A 26970-nucleotide genomic window follows, 5' to 3' on the forward strand; every position below is an offset into this window, starting at 1 on the left:
CATTTACCACTAAGACATCTTTTTACTAAATATAACAAGACAAGGTGTCAAGACTAAATGTCTCTAACAAACTTTCTCTACAAGGTGAGAAATGAGTGGGAAGGGAATGAGTAAATTAATCCACCGGTTAAGTAACTATGGGTGCATGTTTAAACAGAAAAAAGGCCTACAACTCCCAGCATTCCCCAGGGAGTTGTAGGACTTTTTTCTGTCTAAACATACATAGGATTGCACCCTAAGAGAGCAATTATATGCCTCCTAGACAGGATCTGGGATGCCAAAGGATACTTTGGATTCCCAGACCTGAGGCTGAGGATGCTGCTTCAACCTCAGAGCCTGTAATCCGCTCTCCCTGCTCCCTCAGAAAGAACCACTCTGACTGTCTGCCAAGGTAGAAAAAGCAACCTTAGAGAGGTGGTAGAGGAGGCATTCCAGGGGGCAGAGAGGGGATACGAGCTATCCCAGGATATGAGCTATCCCGAGGCTGGGATATGAGCTATCCCAATTTAGAGCGGAACAAAACATATTTTGGGCCACAATATGTAGAAAGCCAGTTGAACTTAAATTCCATTTTTGACAATGGGACTTTAGTTAGCTATCACAACATACATAAAAATGGAACGCAATATATAAATAAAAGTTTAATGATTTCATTGAATTATACAGGATCTCGCCATGTAGCTATAGTATGCATTAGTGTCTTGAGTTTTGCTACTAATGTACACAATTGTTTAATTGATAACCCAGTCTTGATACATTTATTTAAAGGGGAAGAGCAAGAAATTAGAGCTCTATGAGACAGGCAATACAATGCAAAGCTGTTTTCATTATTCCTTGGAAGTTACTTATAATAATAAATAATAATTACAGATTTCTGAGAGACTAGATGCATTAATATTGGCTATTTTTGCAAACTGAAAGATTACAGTTAGTCTCTTTCACAGACCTAGCTTATTCACTGAATGACTGGTTCTTTTCAGATCCCAATAAAATAGAGGACACCTTGGGATGCTTTTCTAAAAGCATGTCTTTTACGAAATAACAACCTGTCAGTTATTTTGCTATGTTTACTACTTCAAAGTTACTTATCTAATGGGTTTATTCAAAAGCATGCTGTAATGGATGAGGAAGCACATCTCTGAGCAGAATGCATGATCCTGATAATACTTTAAAAATGTTTTAAAGGCATCATAAACAGAAACTGACATCTTGTAAAATATATGGTGTTTGGGTTTTATTTTTTAAGTTCCTGGTAAATAGTGAAGGCAGAAGAGTCATTTTCTGCTGTGCTTGACTTTGGTGCCTGCCATTTTAAATTTCCATTAAATCAGGGATGTGCCAGGCATGATCTAAACTTCTGAGGCAAATGGCTTGGTTCATACATAACACTAAATGATGGTTTAGTGTTAGGAGAATGAGCCTGAGGGGTGGGGGAATATTGGCTTACATGCTTCACCCTCTCCTCTTCACATCCCTCACATGTGAGAGAAGGAGGATGAAAACTTCCACCATCAGTTTTGAATAATTTGTGTATTCTATTAAAACTGAATTTGGGGAAACTGGCAATTTATTTATTTATTTATTTATTACATTTCTATACCGCCCAATAGCTGGAGCTCTCTGGGCGGTTCACAAAAATTAAAAACATTCAAAGTATAAAACAACAGTATAAAACTATAAAATAAAATACAATATAAAACCTCAACCAGATAAAAACAGCAGCAATGCAAAATTACAAATTTAAAACACCAAGTTAAAATTTATTTATAGACTGTTAAAATGCTGGGAGAATAAAAAGGTCATCACCTGGCGTCTAAAAGCATATAATGTAGGTGCCAAGCGAACCTGCTTAGGGAGCTCATTCCACAGCCAGGGTGCCACAGCAGAGAAGGCCCTCCTCCTGGTAGCCACCTGCCTCACTTCCTTTGGCAGGGATTCGCGGAGAAGGACCCCTGAGGATGACCTTAGGGTCCGGGCAGGTACATACGGGAGGAGGCGTTCCTTCAGATAGCCTGGCCCCAAGCCGTTTAGGGCTTTAAATGTTAATAGAGTAAAAAGAAGCCAAAGGCAAAGGTAGGACCAGGCAATCTTCAAAACGAAATATTTACAAAAATTTATTTACAGTGCCAATACCAGCACTTTAAATCAGGCCCGGACCTGGACTGGCAGCCAATGAAGCTGGAAAAGGACTGACGTAATGTGGTCTCGTTGGCCAGTCCCTGTTAGTAACCATGCTGCCCTGTTTTGTACCAGTTGAAGTTTCCGGACCGTTTTCAAAGGCAGGCCCACGTATGACGCATTGCAGTAATCCAAACGAGAGGTTATCAGGGCATGGATAACTGTAGCCAGGCTATCTCTGTCCAGATAAGGGCGCAGTTGGTATATCAGCCTAAGCTGATAAAAGGTGCTCTTTGCCACTGAGTTCACCTGTGCCTCAAGTGACAGTTCTGGATCGAAGAGCAACCCCAAACTATGGACCCAATCCTTTAGGGAATCCCATCCAGGACAGGGCAAACATTCCCTTGCCAGACAAACAAATGAGTATCAAAATTTAGTTTCAGATTCTAGTTTATTAACTAACCACAATTAGAATAAACTACAGTTTACTGAGTCTATATATAGCAGGACACTATTTTATTCAAAAAGGGAAGCACTGCCGCCACTCCCCACAGAAGCCACAGGAGAGTGCAAGCTTGATGCTCTCTGCAGCTCATTCTAAGCCTAAAAACCATGGCTTAGCATTATGACAAAAATGGCTTGTGAGTCCCATCCTGACTCTCCTCCCTCATCCCATAACTCACTAGAGCACCAGCAACAACAAACCAAGCAGGACACACAGAGTCATTGTCAGAATGCCCACCTGACTGACAGAAGACCCCATTCCTCAGAGTTTAACTGAGAAGGAAGGGTCTACTTGGTAGCCAGAGTCAGCTCAGGAGGAGAAAGATCCAGCTGTAGCCACTGAGGAAACAGACCCATCTGCAACTGCTGACACAATCTTCTCACAGATCAGCTCTCATTGAATTCCTTGCTGCTGCATGCTCAGGTCAGACATGTGGCTGCAGAAGTCTCTTGCTGCTGCTTTTTCATGCCTTGTGCTAACCTAGAGAGAAATTGCCTCCTGGGAGTAACATGCCAGGCCTCCTCAAACCTGGCATGCAGCCTGCAGCCAGCTCCTATTAATTTAAGCAAAAGCAGGAGAACTTAACCACAGTCCCCTGTGTGACGTCTAGTTCAGCCCTTAAAACACTGGTGAACAACCTGAAGCCTAATCCTAAGCTAAGGCTTAACCTTGCTGCTCATGTGCCACTTACTGCCAGCTACTAAAAGTAAATAGGCAAGCCATTCTGGCAGCCCACTCAGTCTAGCCCAGCAAGCCTCTACTGAGGCCCTAGTTCTTGCCTGGAGAGCCTCCTCAACATAAACCCTAACCTAAGTCTTATCAGTAAGCCACAGGTGCCACAAGACATCACAGCCACTCAAAGACAATTGGTGTGCTATCGCAGTCTGTCTAGGCTCTACTGAGGCCCTGGGGAGCCAGTCCAGACTGACTGAGTGGACCAAACAACCCTAACCCTCACATGCCACTACAATATCACCCTAGCTCCCCAAAGAGAGTTGGCAAGCTGTCATAGCTGCTTAGGGTGACCATATGAAAAGGAGGACAGGGATCTTGTATCTTTAGCAGTTGTATTGAGAAGGAAATTTCAGCAGGTGTCATTTGTATATATGGGGAACCTGGGGAAATTTCCTCTTCATCACCACTGTTAAAGCTGCAGGAGCTATACTGCAGCTATACTGTGACCAGATTTAAAAGAGGGCAGGGCACCTGCAGCTTTAACTGTGGTGATGAAGAGGAAATTCCACCAGGTTCTCCATATATACAAATGACACCTGCTGAAATTCACTTTTCAATACAACTGTTAAAGATACAGGAGCCCTGTCCTCCTTTTCATATGGTCACCCTATCGTAGCTGCCTACTCAATTCCTCCCATGAGCCTCTTTCAGGTCAGGAAGCACAGGCAGCCTGGGATACTGCAGAGGGGTGGAGAGATGTGTAATGGAAGGAAAATGCAAGTGCAGGACCCTCAGCCACCTCACAATGATTAGATGTGCTCAAATATACCATGATAAGAAATACAAAATAAATTATAAAGCATCCTGAAAATGAGGCAGAATAATGAGGCCATTGATGTGCAGCTCTACTGAAAAGGTTATGCACCCCCACCTTAAAGGGACAGGCCTTTTGAGATGCAATACATTCAGAACAAGTGGCATTTTGAGTTCAGAGATAGCCTGCTGGGAAGGGAGAGGGGAGAGATTACAGTGACTTCTCATGAGAGTCTGGCTCCAAACTCTTCTGATCATACAGAGTACCAAAATGTAGCCTCTGTGTTCCTCAAGCATATTTTCTTTTTAAACCAGTTGTTCCATCCAAATCAAATGCTAATTTCGCCAATTGACTGGCTACATTAACCTAAGTTATATAGGAGGATAAACTATCTTCAGATATATTATCATCTTGGCTTGTGATCTACAGTCTGCCCTCAATTAACCCCTATAACTCAATAATTATTCTTGCTAAATGAGGCTGCCCTAGCTGAGAGCAGAAACTAGGCCATTGTACTACAGTTGTTAAGAACCATTATTCTGTGTCTGAACAACCTTTCCCACAAATATCAAAGATTTGCTATCCTCTGACATTCCGAAAGCTGTGCTATTAATATGCCTTATAGGTTTTGACAGGTTTCACTGCTTCAGCTGCCTTGGATGGCTTTTATGGATTATTTGATTTTAGGATTAGCGTTTAATCACAAAAAAAACAGTGCAGTATATTAGAAAAAACAATGAATACCAGAATCACTCTTTTAAACAAAGAACTAAGAAATTAGCCAAATAATAAAAAATAGTCTGCCTCTGTTCTTTCTTTTTATTTTAAAAAATTCTCTCTACCTGTTGTAGCTCAAATCAGACATATTATTAGAAAGATGTACTGCTTCAGCTATCCTGCTTTAACCCCCAAAACACATCCAATGAAATCCGGCTCAAAGACTTTGGACTATTTTGTTGTGAATCTTAGTGCTAACTTTGATTGGCAGGACGTGGGATGGTGCCACTTTAATTTCTAACAATAAACGTAAGTGACATAAACTGTTTATTGGTGTCTTCATGCCTCTGATTTGCCATTTTAAGGATAAAACAGCTTGCAGGAAGCTTAGCATTCTAAACGCTGTATGCCAAGGGTATGCCCAAAGTTCTAGGAGACAGATCTTGACTGGAAAGGGGAATAAGAATACTTGTGGGGTGGACAGAATTAGAAGATTAGGCACCTATCAATGAAGCAGAATTCAAACCACTCCCTCTGTCTTTCTAGCACTTACACAGCTCACTGAGCAATAAGGGAATATAAATGAAAAAATAAAGAGCATAAAGACTTCCTTTCAATGCAGTTTGCTGCAACAGCTTGATCCAAGAGTATAAGTCATGCAAGCTGATAAAGGAAGAGGTGATAGAAAGCATATTGGCTTGAACTGACACAGTATCCGGGTTCAGACAATACCAGAGATAAAAGAAGCCATTGTGGCTTCTCCTTGCACCTTATGTGTGTCACACGCATGCCCGTTGTTTGCATTATTATCTGCGTTGCAGCACAAGTTAGTGTGTTGTCTACGCTGCAACATGGGTAGTTATGCAAACCACAGGCACACTCATGGCACACACAAGGGCAGCGGGGGGGGGGGAAACCTCGATGGCTTCCTTTACCCCCATGATCATCTGAACACCCCCAATATTTTGCCATGTCAGTATCAGTCAATCAAGCCATTGCCTTTAAGCTACATGAACATGCATTTCCTGCTAATTTAAATTCAGGTGACAGATTTATATTGTTGTTGTTGTTGTTGTCGTTATCCAGGTTTCTTAGACAAAGCCTTGGAATTAAGTCCACAAACAGTACTAGCACAAAAACGTGTATACTAGACCACCTGCCCTAACTTAATGATTTGTGGCATATCAAAATGAAAACTGAAAGGGAGATGAACCTACTCTTTCCCACTTAAGAAAGCTGTAAATGACCTGTCTGGACAGCTAGAAGCATTTTTACTTGCCACATACCACTTGAGTATCTCTTTACAAGCCTAGGCTAAGGGTGTTTTTGTATATGAAATCTTCAAGCAGTTTTGCTTAAATCATTTGTAATGCAAATGTAAAATCTACATCAATCACACAGCTCATTTGAATTACAAATTCTTCTCTTCTGCATTAGCAATGATCACACATTCACATAAATAGCACAAGAGCAGCTCAAAGGTAATTTTCAGCCTTATATGTGCAAACTGCGTTAGAATCTAGAAAGAGCTTGGAAAGATGTCCTGAAGTCAGGGAATGGTATTTCCATAGCTCGAAAACCTCCAATAGTTATTATATAAAACTGAGTTTCATCTTTATCTAAGGGGGGGGGGGGAGAGAAAATCTTGGTTGTAAAATTGTGAAAGGGAAAAGCATACATATTAATTGGGTGCAGACAACATGATAACCAAAGGTGGGTTAAATAGTCAATGGTGGGTTATTGTGTCATATGTCAGGACTTTTCATATCAACGTTGATTATTCAGCCAAAATAACTAACACAAATAACTAATGCTGTGCAGAATTGATTATTTGAACAACTTTTGGTTACCATGTCATGTGTCAGGGGGCGTTGGCTATTTCGTCACACACAGTTGGTTATTTCCGGCGACTACAGAGTTTCCTGGCAAGGATGACCAAAGCAGTGGCTGCCACTCTAGTCCAGCTGGCAAAACTCACAATGGCTGATGGGATTCCAGCAGGAGGACTGAGCGGGGGAGAACCTCAGTTGATTATAGTCATGTCATGTGTGGATTACACCCTCAATAATCAACTGTGGAGTTGACTGTTAACCCACTGTTGACTACTGTGTTGTCCGAATGCAGCCCTTGTCCTAGCAGTAATCATGCTTTGATTTTTCAGTGTGCTCTAATGTTATTTTAGCAGTGAATGGACATATTGTAGACCTTGTGCATTTTTAAAAAGTGTAGTACAATAACTTAAATGTTGGTTTAGGTATGGAAGTCCCAGATAAAAAATCCTAATCAGCAATGAGCCTAGGTGGCTAAGTGGCTATAGTCAATTATCCTCCAGACTAATTGACTAATTCATCAAAAGACAACACAATGAGAGATAAGCCATACTGAGCCCCTTGGAGGAAGCTCAGGGTAAAAATATGTCAACGAAATACAAACACATTTCTTTATATATTCTAAGAGACATAGATATATCCCACTGGGTTTTTTTATATGTCCCTGCAAAGTGTAAACCATTGCCAACTATTTCAAAACCTGTGACCGGTCAATGAATTATTGCATAGCTGCATTCAGCATGGAATTTACAAGTTAAGTTCTTGCTGACAGAGACAGTTCTTCATCTTGAATAAATTCTATGATAATTGGGAGTTGGAATCTTAAAAAGCTTGAAATAAGACTTCAGCCTTGTGAGTTTACATTTTTATGCAAGATCTAACTGCAAAATACTTACCTTTAACTTTTGCTTGAAGAAAACTAAACTGAGAAAAAACAGTGATGCAGGAAAATGCTCATATATGTCTGTTGGCAAGTTTGGTTTCTTAATGCACCACAACAAAGAGAAAATGAAAGGGATAACATTAGGGATGGACAGATTTCTGATCGAAATGATATTCAGTCTATTTCTGGTCCAAATTATATTCTCATGTGTTCATTCCTAAATCCATTTCATTGTATCCTGTTTCCACATTAATCTGATTTTTTTTTAAAAAAAAAAAAAAAAGCACAAAAATCCATATTTAAATATGAATCTCTAAATATATTTTTCCTCTCAAAGCACACAATTTAAATGTATTTTATGCTAAAAGATGTATTTTTAAAAACATTTTTGAGTCAAGAACTGAACTGCCAAATTTTGAGAAGCGCGAAATCCAAGGTATCACTATGTTCTGACCTGCACATGAACTCATGAGGAGCAGATCAGGTCAGTTTGCCCAGTTCAGTTCAAATTTCTCAAGCATCCCTAGATGATATTGCCTGTTACTCTCCTCTACTACTTCTATCACAAGCAATCTGAGCTAAGCTCACTTATTTATTCCTTACTCTTCTCATGGAAGACAGAAATCAACATCTGAACCAGAAGACTGATAGCTTTCCCAGCCATCCTGCAGAGCTGCCATCTGAAGTGGACCATGGCTGCTCAAAGGGTACATCACATGACAGCACTGACCAACTGACTAAAGGCAGGGAGTTGAGTGAATAAAGACCACGGACTACTTAAGATGGACATTTTCTCCTAGTTGACCATGAAAGTTGAAATAATGCCCCAGTCCCTGATGTGAAGCTAGAGAGCATCTACTATTTTGAAATGCCTACTTCCAAAATTAAAATCCAAGGCTGCCAGATTGTTCTTATTGTTTTGTAAGAACTGTGGCTAGCTGTTTCTTCCTAGTTTGTTTGGAAGATGGCTGGAATGTCATAAGTTTGCAACAGCTTAGTATTATGTCTGATTCTCCTGCACACAAACACAAAGGAAACCTATGCATTCCAGCTTAATGCACAAATATTGTAAGCTATGCCTATAGTACTCTAAGACTATACTATAAGATTTTCAGCCAACAGTTTTTAAAATATTTTAATGTACACTTTGCCATGCATTTATTTTATACTGAATAATCTCAAAAAATCTGCATTAAATCATAAATTCTGCTGTTTCAAACTCTGATGTCTATTCTTAAAAGCATTTTCTTGAAAATTTGTTTAAGAACTTTATCTTTCACCAACCATGCTTTTGAAACTATGGTTTGGTTTTGCATAAAGATATATATTCCCTCAGCATTTCCTCTAACCCTTTATAATCTTCAACTAAATTTTATCTCCAGTACTAGTTGCTAACAAAACTGGCCCAACTAGCTCACTTAATAATATATTCTTCACTGAGTTCCATTTATTCTTTTTAAATTTAAATTTAATTTACCCCAAAGCCAATACTAAATATATCAAACAGCTATTTCAAAAACTTTATTATATGGCAATATTAAGACTTAACTTAATAGTCCCATAATTCACAATATTTATTTAAACCCACCCTTACCCATGGGGGCTCAACCTGTTATGGGATGGGGTAAAAAAATAATTTCTATAGCACTCAAATCATTTTGAAAATAAATATATGAATTGTGGGCCTGTAAAACAGCACTTCTCAAAGGTTTCGTAGTGGAACTACTTTAAACTTACTCAACCATTCATAAACCTCCTCTAATCTAATTCCACATTTTGAGTCCTACTTTCCCTTTAAAACAGAAAGCTCAAGAATATCACATAACTAGTTAATAGGGAACAAGTTGATATTTATTTTGAATTTAATTTTGGGGCGGTATCCAATGGAGCTGCTTTGCCTTCGCGGTTTCTATTGTAGAACCCACTATTTGCACAACAGCATTTTGTGCTTCTAAAAATAATCCCAGAAATGAGCAGGAACTTGTTTCCTATTAAGTAGTTTTGTGATATTCTTGAGTTTTCTGTTTTAAAGGGAAAGTAGGACTCAAAATGTGAAATTAGATTAGAAGAGGGTTATGAATGGCTGAGTAAGTTTAAAGTAGTTCCATTACAAAACCTTTGAGAAGTGCTGTTTTACAGGCCCACAATTCTATATATTTATTTCAGGATCGGGACAGGACAGTGGAGCTCCCTTCTGCAAGTTCTGTTGATCTGCCCTATTCCAAAAATGAGCATTTTTTCTCATTTCAGGTTATTTTTAGAATTGCAAAAGCCCTGTTATGCAAGTGATCGGTCCTATGAACACATGGGCGCAATAGGATACTATCGTTGGTGTAATATAGGCTGTATGTATTGGAATAGAATTTAAGCATCACAGGGGCTGTTGTTGTCCCAGTAAAAGACAGGGCAGGGGGAAGACTCTGAAAATGGATAAAAAGCTCCTAATTGGCTGACCCATTGTGAGATAATCTAGGGATCCTCTATAAGGTTGTGGCCCCACAAACATATCCAGAATCATAGTTTGAGAAGCACTGTTATGAAATGTAGCTCTCTCCGGGATGACTAGAACACAAAGTTCAGTGAGGAGCTTTTAGGTGAGAGTTTTTAAGGAGATTTTAAGGGTGGTTGGGAATTTTCTGAGACAGAAGAGACACAGAGACAGTGCCTAAAAAAGAACAAAAATATATGGAGGACAGATAAACTGCTTTCTGCTCTGAGTCAGTGTTCATCTAGCAGTTGCTCCATAGCGAGCATGTTAAAGACACTGGCCTGGTTGACGCTTAATGCTTATCAAGGATTTAGCACTATATACACTAGCTGGAAGGAACCTGAGCAAAGCCTTGGGTTGTTTACTGCCCACACCTTCCCCCATGTGGCTATGGGGTGGACAACCGCAGAGTTTCATTTCCCTTTCCACAAAAGTTGGCTTGTCGTTACCTTGTGGATTAAGAGAACTGTGGATTAAAAGAAACTCTGGTTACATAAACAAACTAGCAAAACAAACCAGGGTTTGAAACTGGATTGTTGTGAAAGTGACCAGACTTTGTTTTAAACCATTATCTCTGGTTTTAACATAACGTCCAACTGGCTACCCAAGCATTTACCTTTTCAGTCCAATCCTATAGATATTTACTCAGAAGAAAGTGCCACTTCCTCTGAGATAAGTGTGCATAGGACTGTAGCCTTAGGCAACAAGTATGTGAAATCTTAAAAATAAATACACAGTCATCAGATTCTAAACAGTCAAAATTCTGTACTGCACAGTTCAGTAAATGACCACAATATTCTCTCCATATAAAGGAATTTATTGTTACTGTTTCTCATGGCAGAAAAAATAGATCTGGTACAAAAAAAAGGGGACTGGGGGGAAGAAGTCTGATAAATTCCCATGGTTGAATCATCGGTTTCACAATGAAGAAGCTCTCACATTAAATCAAAGCAACACTAGTCCTAAAGAAGTCCTTCTAACATGTAAGTGGCACAGAAGAAACTAGTAAGCTCTAAAATGTTGTCTCTGTGTTTACTTACTGAACCCCCATTTGTAACGTACAAAAAAGATTCATATCTGTGTTTTATATCAGGGCTCATACTAAATTGGTTGGAATACTTAAGAGTACTTAAAATTAATCTAAAATAATAATAGAGGGTTACTTTAATAGGTGTTCTGTTAATGTTTGATTACTATTTTTTCTAATAATTGAATATAAATGGAAATTAATAAAATATAGTTATGTTGTACAATTGCCTAGAAAAACTATTTTATAGCTGCGACAATGGACTGGATGAGGGCTAATAAACTGAAACTCAATCCAGATAAGACTGAGATGCTGTTAGTAGGTGATTCCGCTGACAGGATGGGGGGTGTTCTACCAGTTCTGGATGGGATTGCACTCACCCTGAAGGAGCAGGTTCATAGCTTGGGGGTTCTTTTAGATCCATCATTGTCACTTGAGGCTCAGGTGACCTCAGTGGCACGGAGTGCCTTCTACAAACTCCGGTTGGTGGCCCAGCTACACCCCTATCTAGACAGGGATAACCTGGCTTCAGTTGTCCATGCTCTGGTAACCTCCAAGTTAGATTACTGCAATGCACTCTACATAGGGCTGCCTTTGAAGACGGTTCGGAAGCTGCAGCTCATGCAAAATGCAGCGGCCAGATTGATTTCGGGAACCAGAAGTTTCAACCATATAACACCTGCTCTGGTCCGCTTGCACTGGCAGCCCAATTCAAGGTGCTGGTTTTGACCTATAAAGCCTTACATGGCTTGGGACCACAATACCTGATGGAACGCCTCTCCCGACGTGAATATACCCGGTCACTACGTTCAACATCTAAGGTCCTCCTCCGGGTGCCTACTCCGAGAGAGGCTCGGAGTGTGGCAACGAGGGACAGGGCCTTTTCGGTGGTGGCCCCCAGACTGTGGAATGATCTTCCTGATGAGGGTCACCTGGCACCAACGCTGCTATCTTTCCGGCACCAGGTTAAGACTTTCCTCTTTGCCCAGGCATATGGCAGCGTATCTTAATCACCCACATGTTTAGGGTTTTTTTTAACGGTTTTTAATGCTTTATGTGTGTATGTTCTGTGTTTTAGAATTTTAAATTTTGTATACTCATTTTTATCTTAATTTTAGAATTTCTGTAAACCGCCCAGAGAGCCCTGGCTATGGGAGCGGTATATAAATGCAATAAATAAATAAACTGTGGTTCTCATTCCCTTAATCCAGAGGTGTTGAACCACTTTCAGAGAAGTTCTCAGGGGCTGCATTCCAGTGGTGGGTGGGGCTGAAGGCAAAAGGGATGGACTAACCCACCCACCCAGCACATTTTAGCATAAAGCTCTTACTGCCAGTAGATAAGCCTTCGGAGAGACATTCAACCTCCTAACATGGGAGCGAGGGGGGGGGTTCACAAAAAGCTGAGAAATCTCCAAATGAACAATGGTCAGGAAAAGGGCTGTGGCCATCTGGGGAACAACATGCATTGTATAGGTGCAAATGTAACTGTGCAATCATTTCAGCTTTATTATATCTGTGGACACGATCCACTGAAGTTAACCTTCAGCGCCTCTAATTTCTACAGGAATGCCAAGTCCAATTTTAATTCTCTCACACTATTGTAAACAGGTGTCTAAATTGCTTAATTTTGGATAGAATTCTATTACACCCTTAACATCATGACAAAAAAAAAAGATCTTCTGATATTCATCATTATTAGATGTATGGGGAATGTCTCCCAATCACAATGTGGTGATTTTTCCCTGTCATTCCCCTATGGCTAACCTTTCACAGGATAATATCTCATGTGGTCAGTTTGATATTTTATTATTTCTTAAAAGCATATAGAGTTTTGAAAACAGTTTAAACCATGATGAAATATAATAAAATGAAATAAGGCTTTCAAACCCAGCCTTCCATGTTTAGTTACAGATCTAGTACATCAGACAGCAGAAGTAAACTCATCTTACCTATAAATGAAGGGTGCTACTGTAGCTGTATTTGGGTGGCTGTATTGCTGTTGCTGAGGAAGTTGGACAATGCTATTTCCTGTTGCTTGCCCACTAGTTGCAGCCGCAGATGAACTAGGGGTAAGAGCTGTGCTAGACTCCTTTACTTCAGAAGAAGGAAGGCCAGGAAGAATGTATCCTTTCTCATTAACTTGGGATTTTGCTGTTGGCTGTGGCTGGTTTCCTTTTGTACTCCTCAGTTTCTCGGTCTCTTTATTTCCGGAACATGATGGTGAAGTATTTTGCTTTGATGTTGGGACTTTTGATCCAGGTTTTGGTATTCCACTCGATGAAGGTATTAAACTTTCCTTCTTGGCTGATGTAGCCTTGCTCCCCTTTGGGATCAGGCTTGCAATTTTTGAGGTCTTTTTTGCAGGTGTCTCTGTGGCCTGGTCCTTTTCTTCCTTTCCTGTCTTCTCAGTGCAAACTTTATTTTTGTCCCTGCTCTTTTCCTCTTTGTCCTTTGGCTGTAGCAAAGACTTTTTATTGCTGAGATTTTTGCTTCCAGCTTTTGGAGGGGTGAGTTTCGGCGAGATTTTAGGGCTGCTGCTGCTGGTGGTGGAGCCACCACTGTTGAGCCCACCACTGAAGCTGTCCATTTCGCCACATTCCAAAAAGGCTTCATCGTCCCTTCCGGTGTCATTGGGACCTGAACTTGATGACAAAGGGGCTCGCAAAACAGTCCTAGCATTAACCAGCTTGAATTTCTCTAGCATGGATTTCTGCCCAGAGGAAGGAGTTTTTGGTCCTTCAGAAAGGGGTGGCTTAAACCTATCTGAAGATGGCGTAGGGGAGGTTGCAGGACTAGGCTGTTTGACAGACAGCATGGTAGAGGTGGCACTGTGTTTGACATTCATGGATTTGCTGCGCCAAGGCTTGCTGGCACTTGGAGAGGGGATGGCAGAGACCGGCTGCTGCCCAGTGCTGGTGGGATGCTGTACATTTCCATTCATGCCTGCAGATGGGTGAGGACCTTTGGGTGATTCTAAAAAAAGAAGGGGAGGAAGTTAAATTTGCAGAGCTTTCTAACCTTCTCTTATACAAAGTGTCATCCCAATTAGTTGCACATTCAAAAGCATCACTAGAACTGAGCTCTCCCCAAAGCCTCTTCCTGCTGACCTAATTTATATATGTAAGCTTTTCCCTTCCATCATGGCTTCAGAATCTCCCTTCTCCAAACTTCTGAGAAACTGGAATATAGAAATATCATTTTATTGCTGAAATCCAGTTCCTAATAAATAATACACTGTAATTGTAATTTTATATTCAGTTGAAAGAGCTTTTGATTGGAATAAGCTTCAGCTGTCCACATATTAACAGACACTCAAATTACAAAGGAAGTGTCAGTGGGCTGGTGAAAAATGGGAAAAAGAATATGGATCTGCGAAAGATTTTAATGGTTTTCTTAAAACTTGAATTTATGAAATTAAATGCCTTATCCTATGAGCTACTGTTGAAGAAAAAGTCTATAATTGCATGCAGTGACTGCTGTAAACCAAACCAGGATATTGTTCTTGCACAGAAACTTGGTTTGTGCCACTACGTTAGTAACAGCTCCCACAGAGCAGCTGAGTACAACAAGTTTGTATGGTAAAGAACCAAATTGAGAACGGTAATGTTAAGGATGGAACAAGAACTGAAACAATATCCTGAATGTGACATTCTAGAGGTCATTTTGGTCATCCAATCAGCACAAGCCTATATATTTGATATAAATGGATTGCAAGTGACAGACAGCACAGCAGGATGGGTCTGCCCCACTTGCCTCATGTAGGATCCCTCTAGCTATTGCCATGTTGGCCCCAGCCATTTCCACCTGCACTGTCACATCTATCCAATCAGAGGTGTGTCAACTTGGATAAATAAGACTGCTAGACTCATTGAACTGTCTGGTTGGGTAATGTTAAGGTCACCGATACCGTATTGAAATTGACCCCTGTGAAATTAACTGCAGCATAGTCGCATGACATTCGGCAGGTGCAACTTCTCACAGGGTGGCCGCTCTACCACACCACTACTACAGAAATAAGGATTTCAGTTGGCAGTCCTAGGAAAATATTGGAAAGGCTCTAGGTAGGACTCTTCGTATGTAAAAACTGCAAGAGGATCTAATGTAAATTATGCAAGGAATACTCATTGGATAAGGGATAAGGAAAGTAAACCAAAATAAGATGACTAAAGCAAATACACAATGAAAGATTATTACTAGCATTTATTGTGGCAGTCGTAACAGCAGCAAAGTCCATTTCCACAAGGAGTGTTATTTTTGCTGTTGTTGTTTTTTACAATGGTTTGCCCTACACATATATTCATGGGACTGAATCTCAATGATGATAAAAGAACTGAAATAGGTGTCACTTTTTGTTAATGGCACCTCTATAAATAAAATAAAAGGAGCAATTACATTAAATCAGGGGGCATGTTTAGACCAGGGGAGGGATGGGGGAGGATCTCATGATATTCTGATCATGAGATCCTCCCCTTTGTCCACATGCGAGCATAACATCCTGGGAAGAAGGAGGGATGTCGCACCTGCCATTTTCTTTTCTTCTTTTTTTTCTTTTGCAGAAGATGAGTGCATGTGCGCTCCAACAAAAGAGGGTGTTTTAAAAAATAAAACCGGTCCCCCCCACCCCCGATGGCTCTGGACTCCCCCCATCCTGGCTCCTTCCCTCTGAAAACCCCTGCCAGCACCACCACACTGGCATGCAGTCATGTCACGGAGTCAGGGCTCACAGCCACTTTTTAGCAGTGATGCTGATGTCTGCCCTCTCCCTGTTCCATTTGAGCTTAACTGCATCACAACAGCAAGGCATTTCCCCAGCAACAATATATTGTTCCGTATTGTAATGCAAGGTTTTTTGGGGTAGGCGGGCTTGACAAGAGACTCGCTCCTTGTGGAGGTGAAAACTGCTAGAACTGGTTTATTGATATGGGTCAATCCAGTTGTTTGAATTTTAGGACACTCCTCGGAGGTGGAGGTGGCTATGAAAATGGTCTTAATGGTGACCCTGTTCAGATGACCTGCAGTGGTTAAGCATTTTGAGCTAAACATTATGGCTTAGCGTTGCATGTGAACCATGACTTAACGTGTCATGTGAACCATTCCTAACCATGGTGGCTACCTACATAACCACAGTTTAAACATGCTCACTAAGCATTTGCTGCAAAAGGGTTAGTGGCCTAACCATGGCTTAGCATGTAGTCTGAACAGGCCTGATGCGTGCCTCCACCACCAGCAAGGATAATGTTTTAAAAAAGAAAAATTAAGCATGGAAAACAAATCTACATATTTAATATGATGTGTGGTTTAGCCTTCAGGAGAAGGCCACTTCTATGTGAACGTAATTTCAAGGTCTGTAAAAAAAATAGCTTGGTTGCCTGAGCCCAGTTCCAAATCTAACATCTATTTCCAACCTTATGCTTGAGATGCAGGAATGCAGACATTATAGTCACTTTTAAACATACTTTAAACACACTAACCATTTTTTTTTGAAAAAGCAAAGCAAGCTATATGAAAAACATATGCAATTATAACAAGCCTTTCCAAATTAAGCCCATATTTCCTAATGTATCTGAACATGTTACTTGCATATTAACATATTGTGTAGAATAGAAAAATGAGGTGTTAAGAGTGATTAGCTCTACAAAACCACCAGTTTTGTTTGCTTAACCACTGTGCATAATGTGATTATTCAGATCACATGTTTTCAGTGGTTAAAATGAATTCCTAGCAAGGATACATACTATACAGTTATACAGTATGCCAAAGAACATGAGAAATATATGTAAGAAAATACTTTCTTAAGCCTATATATGCAGCTAATGGTTCAAAATGGAACATTTCATACAGATGGAAAAACAACCCTTAAGGACGTGATCAAATAATCTAAGAAGAATTGTTTCTGAAGGGATTTGTAGCAGTATTTTAATGAGCTGAAAGCAGATTATGGTTTATTCTGCTTCTTACAAAATGGCTTGGTTCGGATGTCACAATGAGGCAGGGTTCCAGGGAATCCTGGCTTATTGGAATTTAGCAGCATGCTGATGCACACTGCCCAAACACTTCTACTTGGTTCCTTCTGCAAGTAAGAGAGCCTAAAGAAACCATTAACCTGAATCCATGGTTTGTTTAGCCACTCCCACTTGCAGGACGAACAATCAAGTAGCATGCAGGACACTCTACCCATAAACAATATGCCACGATTTTCCAGAACCTTGGCTATAGTTGTGTCCAAATGCAGCCAATAACTCTTCATTTTCATACATAATTTTATTGGGCAGGTTTGTAAGATCGAAACAAGCCACTGTGCCTTAAACAAGCCACCATGGCTTATTGTGAGCTGTGGTGCTTACTGGTGCATGCCTGGCACAATTTGCATTGTCACCAGCTAGTTGCAGCTTATCGTGTTGTCTGAACCCAGGTGGCATGACTTGATTGAGCACGAAGCAACCCCCAAATAATCCTACAACAGTGCATTAGTTATGTAAGAGTTGTTAACCCTCCAACAAGCCATGCCACATGGGTTCAGACAACATGACAAGCCACAGCCAGGCAGTGCTTATGTCAACTGCGCCAGGCACACACTGCAGTTCACAACAAGCCACAGTGGCTGGGTTAAGTCACTGTGGCTTGTTTTAATCATGCAAACCTGGTCATTAACTTAGCAAAATCAATTACTAGTTTCATCAAAAAGCAATTAATATTTCCTATTCATTTGTGAAAGTATCATCCATCTATGGACCAGGCCTCTGGTTGATTTTATAATAAGAATCTGGTGTCTTTTTCAGATATAAATGCTCCGTAGATTTGGTTATGGAGCATATCTGCAGATTGGCTATTAAATGAAATCAGATGAAATTTCACTGTAGAGATATGCTAGTCTCCCCACTCCCTAATGTTTGCTGAGCTACTGTAAATTTATCCCTACGATGTCCTTGCTGTTATGGGGTTAATTTTTCCAATTAACAGTCTACCTTTTTAAGGGAAACTGTTGATACAAAGTTTAACTGCATAGCTATTCAGCACATACAACATACTTTGAAAATAGGAAACTCATAAATGTATTGTGAGAGCCTAAATATTTTAAAGATTTTCTTATGGCCTGCAGTACGAAGAAACAATCACATTATAAATAAATAAATAAATAAATAAATAGCCATGCATATTATAGCATATTGTTTTCCTTTAAGCCTTTTGTTGTTTTCCTGTTATATCTACATCCGTGAACCACCAGTTTGTGCTTTAGTGTGTAATTTTTTTTTAATCCAACTGATTAACCTAACAAAATTCAAATGCCTCTGAAGTATTAAGATTGCTTCATAGCAGTAAGCATGTAGGTTTAACAAACATAATGTTAAAGCTGTTATTTGATTGTCTAAATAACAAATGCTCCATAAGCACCAGACTTTCCTAATTATGACCTGGATCATAAATCATATATAGTTCCAAACAAAGGTATGTTACAGATTTAATCTGCATAGACGGAGAACCACAGGAAAAGATATAAAGTATCTTGGTGTAGAAATGCATAACCTCCAACCAAATTAATTCTCCAGGATCAAAATAATCTCATTTCCCAACTAAAGATGATCTCTCTCTCTCTCTCTCTCTCTCTCTCTCTCTCTCTCTCTCTCTCTCTCATATTGAGCACAAATGCTCATTCAGTGACATCTACTCCCACCTTGTGGTAAATCTGGTACACATTTCTTTCTAAAATATTCTTCAAAATTTTTCTGTCTGTTTAGTTAGAAAAGTAAGAAAACTATTTCATCAACATTTCATCTATAAGGTAATTAGAAACAGGACTTGTGATAAAAATTTATCACAAAGTACACACAGATGCTGTTTAAAAAGTATTTACATTCAACTGTAAGTTGAAAACAACCACAAGCATGAAACAAGAGAGATCATAAGCCTCATGGTCACTAATTATTTGCTTGTGTTTATTGCTTTTAGCTATCATATTTATTACATTCAAACCTCGCCCTTCTTTTTAGACCACTTTCTAACCTAAGGCAGCCTAAAAGTAATGTAAAATAAAATAAATAAATAGATTCTTCCAAAGACCTCAGAGGTCTTTTAGCCTCACAACAACCCTGTTGAGAATTGGCTGACCGGCTAAGGGCTACCCACTGAGTTTCACAGCTGAGCAAAGAGTTGAACCCGGGTTTTCCACTTTCAAATGATAACCGTCATGTCACTTCAGCACCCCATATCCGTGGGCAATGGGCATGCTATACTACAAGTGATGGACATGTTGCACTTATTCTAAAATACTCTTACTCAGATTGAAATAATTAAGTAAAGAACCCATGACACTGACTTCAAAATATAGGGATATGTGGTCATTAGACTTCCAGAAAGTGGAATATTAACAGACTTCTGAATACTGACACTCAAAAAAGCTTTGAAAATGACCTGAGTCATAGCACATTGGAGTCAGTTCTCCACAGTCAGTTCTCCACATGCTTTCATGATTCAGAAGACCAACTTGCTTTGCTAAGCTGACTACTCACTGTGATTTCCCCATAGCCCAGAATGTCCCCTCCATAGTTTCAAATACCAGGGTATACTTGTATGAGAGAAACTTAGGGGAAATTAATGTACACAAACTGTTGACAGTTTTCATTTAAATAGCTTGCGCCAAAAGGTCAAACACCTTCTTCAACTCATAACAGAGTAAACAGTAGATTGGAATTTCTGTTGGTGCAGACAGGGTCAGCATCAATAGATGACATCCTTAGGCAGTTGCAAGGGGCAGCACCTGACAAGACCCACTGCTGACATCTGCTTTGCCCCCCCCCCCCTCTTTTTTTTAAAAAATGATGTTTTTCGGCTACCATGTTGAACAGCTCTAGGCAGTTGGGTCTGGCTGATATTTTAATTTTCTAAAATGCCTGAGAGCAATGCAACATCAGGGGCATTGTGGGAAATGACTAGATCTGGGCCCTGGCACCAGGTAAGCCCACTAGAGGGCCCTTTCCCCAGGGCCTTCCCAGGGACAGCTGCCCAAAAAAACACAAACGCCTTACACCCACGCCCGGCACAGCCTGGGCGTGGTGAGGCCATTGCAGATAGGGGTGGTGATACGAGGCATGGAGGCCACCCATTGGACAGCCTCGCGTCGTGCCACTAAGGAGGGGAGGGGATTCAGAAGATATTTAAGGGGATTCTTACCCCCTCCCCTCCTCTTCTTTTCGAAAGCGGCTCCCTCCCTCCCTTCCCTGTAGGTAGTTTGAGTTCGCTGGTCGTCATTAGGAGGCCAAATAGGAATATTTTACTCATTACCTACTTTTAAGGTCATGAGTTTTTTCACCTACTTCACACTGCAAGAAAGGCCAGAGAGTATTAAATAGGTTGATTGGAGTTCTTTGTTTTTGGTCACATTGGTTGGCAGGGAAGCAGACATCTCCACATGGTTAGGGCTGGTGAGCATTCCAAGGCACCTAGCAGTGATGGGTAAATGCCTGAGGCTCAACAGCTGTGAACCCTGTGGTCCAGCTGGGGAGATGAGGGTTAACCTTGAGGCAGACCTTTCTCACTCACCCCTAGACTTCTGTCACGGGGAAGGGTGACATCGGAAGGTCTCCCACCCTAAAAGGAGGAGCCAGGGGGTGGTGGAACAAGTCACACCACCCTCTGGACAGGAATGTTTCACCCGAGATAATTACGGCTGGAAGCCATTGTAGAGGAGATGCCCACTTAGGTTACCCTTCTGCAGTTATCTTCAATAAAATGTGACCCAATTTTAAACCCAAAATACTTGTATTGCCTCGTTATTTCCACACTCCACTTTCCGCAACACTTTAAGATTTTCAGGTGTGTGGCTGGAATGTGCTTGGGCAATACTTTGGGTTATGCCATCCTTTGGGGGAGGTCAGCTTAGAAGCTTTTCAAAAAATGAAATAAAATCTATATCACCATTATGGTTGCAAGTTTTTTAGAAACTGGATCAGATAACACTACCTCAATCATTCCTCTATTCATGGCGAGGAAGTGGAATGAAAGCACATCCTACCATCTGGCGTGCCTAATCTCCTTCCAATGCTGCTGGCCACTCATGCTTGGGCAATGTTCATACAGGGCCTACTCAAATGCAATCCAGTGCAGCAGGCCTATTAAGCACTGTCAATTTCCCAAACAAAATGCAGAAGAGAGATAAAGCTCTCATTCCCTATCACACATAGAGAAGTGATTGGAGTGATATAAACCCAATTCAGCCCAGTTTCAATTTAGCAGAGAAGGAAAGGCCTGAGAGAATGTGGACCACCCTAAAATGGACCTCCATTCTTGTTCCAGGATGCTTTAAGATTCAGCTATTACATTCAGAACCAGCCACATTTAACACCAAGTCATCATTGATTTTATAAGTGTTTCATTGTTCAAGACTTAAATATACCAAAAGAACAGCTGGTTAGGTTTTATAGCCAATCCAACCACAATGCAAAACTTTAGCCATTGCCTGCTACAATCTTCAGTCTTACTCAGCTACTATATTCTACTTAAATCTCAGACTTAAACTTTTCATCTTTCATATTTTCTCTGAATCATGGTCGAACCTTTCTTTTTGTATGCTCAGTAAAACAGCACCGATTAAACACTTACCTTTTTCATTTCCATTTGCATATTGTGGAGGCTTGTTTTTGTCAATGCTATTAAAGCTCTGACTTCTTCGATTTAAATTTGAGGCTCCCTGGACTTTGGTACTGCTGCCTGCAGCTGGCACCCTTGAGGGCCCGGGAAGCCTAGAATAGTACAGTCAGGAATAAATTGGTTGTACACTGTAAACTCACATGAAACAGGTAGTTTTTCAGTATAAATCCACAGAACAATGATTTGGGGGGACACAATGACAATAAACAACAATATGATTCATGGTTAGTTGGACTCAACACTGCCAACAAAAGGTGTCATCTTAACAGGCACAAAAAGAGGGGAAGATGCTGTATACAGTAGGATCACAGACAAACATATAAGGATCCTTTGCATTTTCTATTCACTCTGCAAAAAAAGAAGATATTTTTTATTCAAATCCTTCACTTCCATATATTTCTAATAAATGTATAAAAGTAAAACAACCCTAGTGGGATAATATACTCTAGACACTATGTCTTAAACATACACTGTACTCAACTGTGAGAGATTTATTTCTTCTATTGTTCCAGAGTCTTAGACATTTGCAATCAATATTCAATGAGGAGTATAATCCACATATTCAGTATTTCAAATTGAAACTCTTGAATGGAAGAGTTATATCTGCCCTAGAAGGCTACAGTTCAGGTTGCATATTTCTACTTGTTGGTATTTGCTGCCACCATCTGAAACATCCTTGGTAGCAAAGTTAAAATTAATAAAGATGCTATTGCCTGCAATACATACAAGCCTACACTATACTGCCTGATCTGACATTCTGGTTTAGTTATTATGTAATCTTAAGCTTTCTTAAATGTTATCTATAGACATTAATTGCCCCAATGCAATGCACAAAAGTTGGAAACTCAATATACTTTTACTAACAGATTATTGGATGTAGATTAGAATTTTAAAAAAAACATTGCTATCCTGGCACAGGAAGAAATCAAAGAAAATAATACATAGAGAAAATAGCAAATATTAAGTTTGGGAGTTTTGTTTTGTTGAATAAACAATGCTTTGCTTACTATATTTGCACACCAAAAAAAGAAAAAGAAAGAAAGAAAAGCTGAAACCAATTCCACCTTTCTTATACAGAAATTATGAACAATAATATTTTAGACTTAGACTACAATGTTTGAGTATTTATTCCAGCTTTTCACCTTCTGTGAAATAGGTAGCTAAAGAATTGCAGTATTAGGTGCCTGATAATCCAGCAATTAGTTCATTCTGTTATTGGCCCCTTTCTCTGTGCTGGGAACAGAGTAGATTATCTAAGCTTTTATGCATGCTACATTTTTATCAAGGCCTATGAAAACAACTGGTCAATGGCTACTGATTCAGTTACCTTATGAATGTGGCAAAAATACATTTAAAAGTCCAATTGTTTTATGAAAACAACTGCAAGAGCATTTGTAATACTTGAAAATAGATTTTAAAGCACTTCCAACACACATACATAATATATTCAAAAACTTTAGTTTAAACATTAACTATGGGATCACTTACTTTCCACATGTATCCATTTATTCCAGTTATGGTCATCCCACCCACCCCCATCAGCTTAAGCAACAAAGGAAATGCAAAGTGTAAAGCAACAGGTAATTCACAAGGGACATACTTCTGGTCAAAACTTTACAGACACTGTTATAAAATGTATAGAGTTAAACAAACAACTGTTCACTCCCAGACAGGATGAATTATGCATGAGACAGAAGAGTCTGTGATAAATGGGATTGAAAACCTATGACCACAGGTGCACAACAACTGGACTCTGGTATAGCTCATTCCAGGCTATCACCAGCAGCTCAAGACTTGTGTTAGAAAACTGACTCTAGACATTGGATTACGCAACTGATAGTTCATTGTCTGCAATGAACTGGACAGCAAGTAGTACGGTCAGTTTTTAAAGGACTGGGTATAATTGACATAGACTGAACACAACAAGAGAAGCTATGAGTCCTCCTTTAGGAAACAAAGGAATAGATTTTAGTGGGCATAGGAAAGAAGGCCATAGCCATGGCATAGACGGGACAACAGGCAATCAACATCTCGGCTGTCTAAGGCTGTAAGATTTGCATCCATGTAAGGATTATGGCGTTGTTCTATTTTATCACAGAAACAATAGTTGCCCCCTAAGACTAAAGATTTCATACAAAACTTTAATATACACATGACAGACTGGAACAGTGCTGGTCGCTCTACTCCAGTGGTTTCCAAATGGTTTTCATAGGAACATCAGAAGTGCCTAATATCTGCACTGACTGGCCGTGGCTCCAGGTTTCAAACAGAAGCCTTTCCCAGCCCTACCTGGAGACACCAAGGATTGAGCCTGGGACATTTTTGCATGCAGAGCATGGGCTTTACTGCCCTTCCTATGCAAAAAGACAGATAATGGCTGGCAAGTTTAAAAACCCGTGTTCTTTTCCATTCCCAAGCCAACAATAAGGCAGTTCCATATAAGTCACCTGCTTCTTCTGCTTGATTTGTAAATTTAACGTTGTGCCCCTCCAAGCAGTGTCTCCTCTTTGAACTGGACCAATGAACTGAAAAAGTGATGAATAGCTCACAGTGCTGTGAATGGTGCTGTCGCAACCAAAGTAACAGATAAGCATATGAACCTTCACTAACTGCACTCCATCTGTAGTTTATTCACTCACTGCCAGCCTTCTCTAGGCGTTGAAAAGTAACAAAAGTTCGTTTTAGGGCAGAGGTTCAGAACCTCAGGCCCAGGGGGTTGCAATTCTGGCATGTCTGTCTGCAGTTTAGAGCACAATCCTATGCATGTTTAGACAGATAAAACTTCTTTCTGTCCAAACATGCATAGGATTGCACCCTTAGTTGCAAAAATGGCTCTGCAACACAGCCAAAGAATATGCTGCCAGTCTTTTTCTATTGCATCTTTGTCTAGCCTATGTGTTGAACATGAAGCTTTAGAGCACTAAACTCCATCTAGAATCTTGACAACTCATTTAAGTCAGTTATGTTACATGCAGTATATTAAGTAGCAACACAAAGATATGCCTACCGCTATTACACATTACTGTTATTTTTGCAGACGGGGCAGGGCTTTTCCACTGGCCAACAGAAATATCCTGCAAAGCCTGCATTTAAAATATGATGATAAAGAGCTTAATGTCTACTTTGGTTTAAAGAATAAAAATGCCAGTGGGCCGTGACTCCATTAAGCATCACTAGCAAGCAATAAATTAGAGATGTTAACTGACCTAGAAGGCTTTTTTTGACTGGTTGCAATTCCACTGTGATTAGACTGAGTTGCATATCTGGCTGTCAGACTGTATGAGAAGAAACAGAGAAATTGAATTAAAGAATTTTTTTGAATATGCATAAAAAGCACAAACTTACCACCAAATGATGAGTTAATGTAATGCAAATAGAACATGGATAGAAAACAAATTAATCAGAGAAAGAGTTAGATGTAATGTTTACACCATGAGTTTTCAAAGTACAGACTATGTTGTAATGCAATGCATTGTAAACTGCCCCATGTCATGAACGAAGAAACACTTTGTTTTAAATATAAGTGTGGTAAGCTATCAACATTCTAATTGTTTTAAAATACAAAACGCTTTGGTGCCATCAATTTTTATCCAAAGATCCACCTTCATCATTAATTGAAGATATTGTCTGTGTCCAAAGAGGCAATTCTTTACAGCGGTGGGTAACTTGTGTGTTCTGGCCTACAACTCCCATCAACCCTAGCCAGCAAAGCCAATGGTGAGGAATTATGGGAGTTGTAGGACAAAATATATGGAGGACCAGAAGTTGCTCACCTCTGCTGTAAGACACTCACGAGTATTAATGGGGATCATGTGCCATGATTTACTTTTAAATTTCATTCAGAAGTACAATTTTAAATTTTTATATAGCATTTTTGTGATGTTTTGCTACACCAATACCTTTTCTGGGAAAATAACTAATTAGAATGAGATACCATTAATATAATGTTGCATACCAGATAGCTCTGAATGATGCTTCGTTATCATATGGCACAATTTGTCCAACTTTTGTTATTGTCCAACTCTACTGTCTGGGGAAATGTATTGGAACATGAAGAAGATGACAATTTGCCCTAAGCACAGCTGTGCTAGCAACATGCAAAACACTGAGGTAGAAAATAAAATGCATAGGAAGGTGCTGGTGCTGATGCTGGCATGGATCATAATATAACTAACTCCAAGAGGTGATGGGAATGGCAAGGGATGTGACATGACTGGGCCTGGGACATGACATGGCAAAAGATATGAGGTGATTAGACAGCTTATCACTTGGTTAAATGGCTCCAGGACTCTACCACTTCAGAATGCAGGTGGGGGACTCACAAGACCAAATGTTTCACCATACCCAAGAAGCAAAACAAAACAAAAACCTTAACGTTATGTGCCAGTCTATCTCCCTCATGTGCAAGGGATGGCATGTAGGCACACAAGAATCAGGAGGGAGGGAGGGAGGGAGTGCCCAGCTAGGCTTCATCCAAATTGTCTTGACCTACAATGGGCCAGCACAGCCACTTCTATTCATAGCAAAGAAGAGCACCGCTGCAGTCCAGATCTTTGGAAGTAAGACGGGGTGTAATAATGGAGTCTCTGGAAACTGTCAAGTTTTCCTCAGATAGAAGTGCAGGGTAGCAGCAGGAGACAGCAGTATGAGTGGGAAGGGGCTGGCACAGAGGGGCAAGACGGACAGCTTAAAACAGCATTTGGTTTGCTGTTATACTTCACATCAGATCAGCTGAAAAGGAGGAAAACTTGAAAAAGTCTGCTGTATGCTTAGTGATTTTGTATGAATCCAGTCACTTTCAGAAGTGAGGCTATTTCACATCCACAAATAATGACAATTATTTTCTGTGTAATAAGTTGGCATTATTCACCAGCCTCTTCCAGATGGCAAGAACATTTCCATGTAGAAAAGGGCTAAGCAGTTCGTTTGACTCACAAAAGCTGCTGACTACTTGCTGAATAAAAGGGGCTTTGAAATCAGATGACTATCTGCGGTGGACGGGGGAGGGGTCATGTGCAATGGACTACTTGTAGCCAAGTAATAGCAAGACCCATGGCACAGACAGTCATAGGGGAAGAATACAGGCCTGTGATGAATGCTAAATCTGATACTAAACCCTGTAATTCATTATTGAAATCTAGTTAATAAACCAAATGGTAAAGTGCTCCATTAGATTAAAAACAGGGTGCAATTCTAAGTGGATATGCTAACAACCTGGAAAGCCAAGTATGTTCCTAACTATAAGTGCAAGATTTTAATTTTATTATC

General features: G+C 40.1%; 1 protein-coding gene across 2 annotated transcripts in view; it reads right to left on the reverse strand.

Moving 5' to 3' along the window:
* Nucleotides 1–26970, reverse strand: part of NAV3 (neuron navigator 3) — a 277390-nt gene that overhangs the window by 147092 nt on the left and 103328 nt on the right. For both annotated transcript variants that reach the window (XM_063133851.1, XM_063133852.1), the window contains exons 6-8: nt 24909–24977; nt 21655–21794; nt 13008–14031 (exon numbers count right to left, since the gene is read on the reverse strand). In XM_063133851.1, coding sequence (XP_062989921.1) covers nt 13008–14031; nt 21655–21794; nt 24909–24977 — 1233 coding nt within the window. The remainder of the gene's footprint in view (nt 1–13007; nt 14032–21654; nt 21795–24908; nt 24978–26970) is intronic.

Source organism: Elgaria multicarinata, chromosome 9 (genome assembly GCF_023053635.1).
Source record: "Elgaria multicarinata webbii isolate HBS135686 ecotype San Diego chromosome 9, rElgMul1.1.pri, whole genome shotgun sequence".
NCBI lineage: Eukaryota > Metazoa > Chordata > Lepidosauria > Squamata > Anguidae > Elgaria > Elgaria multicarinata.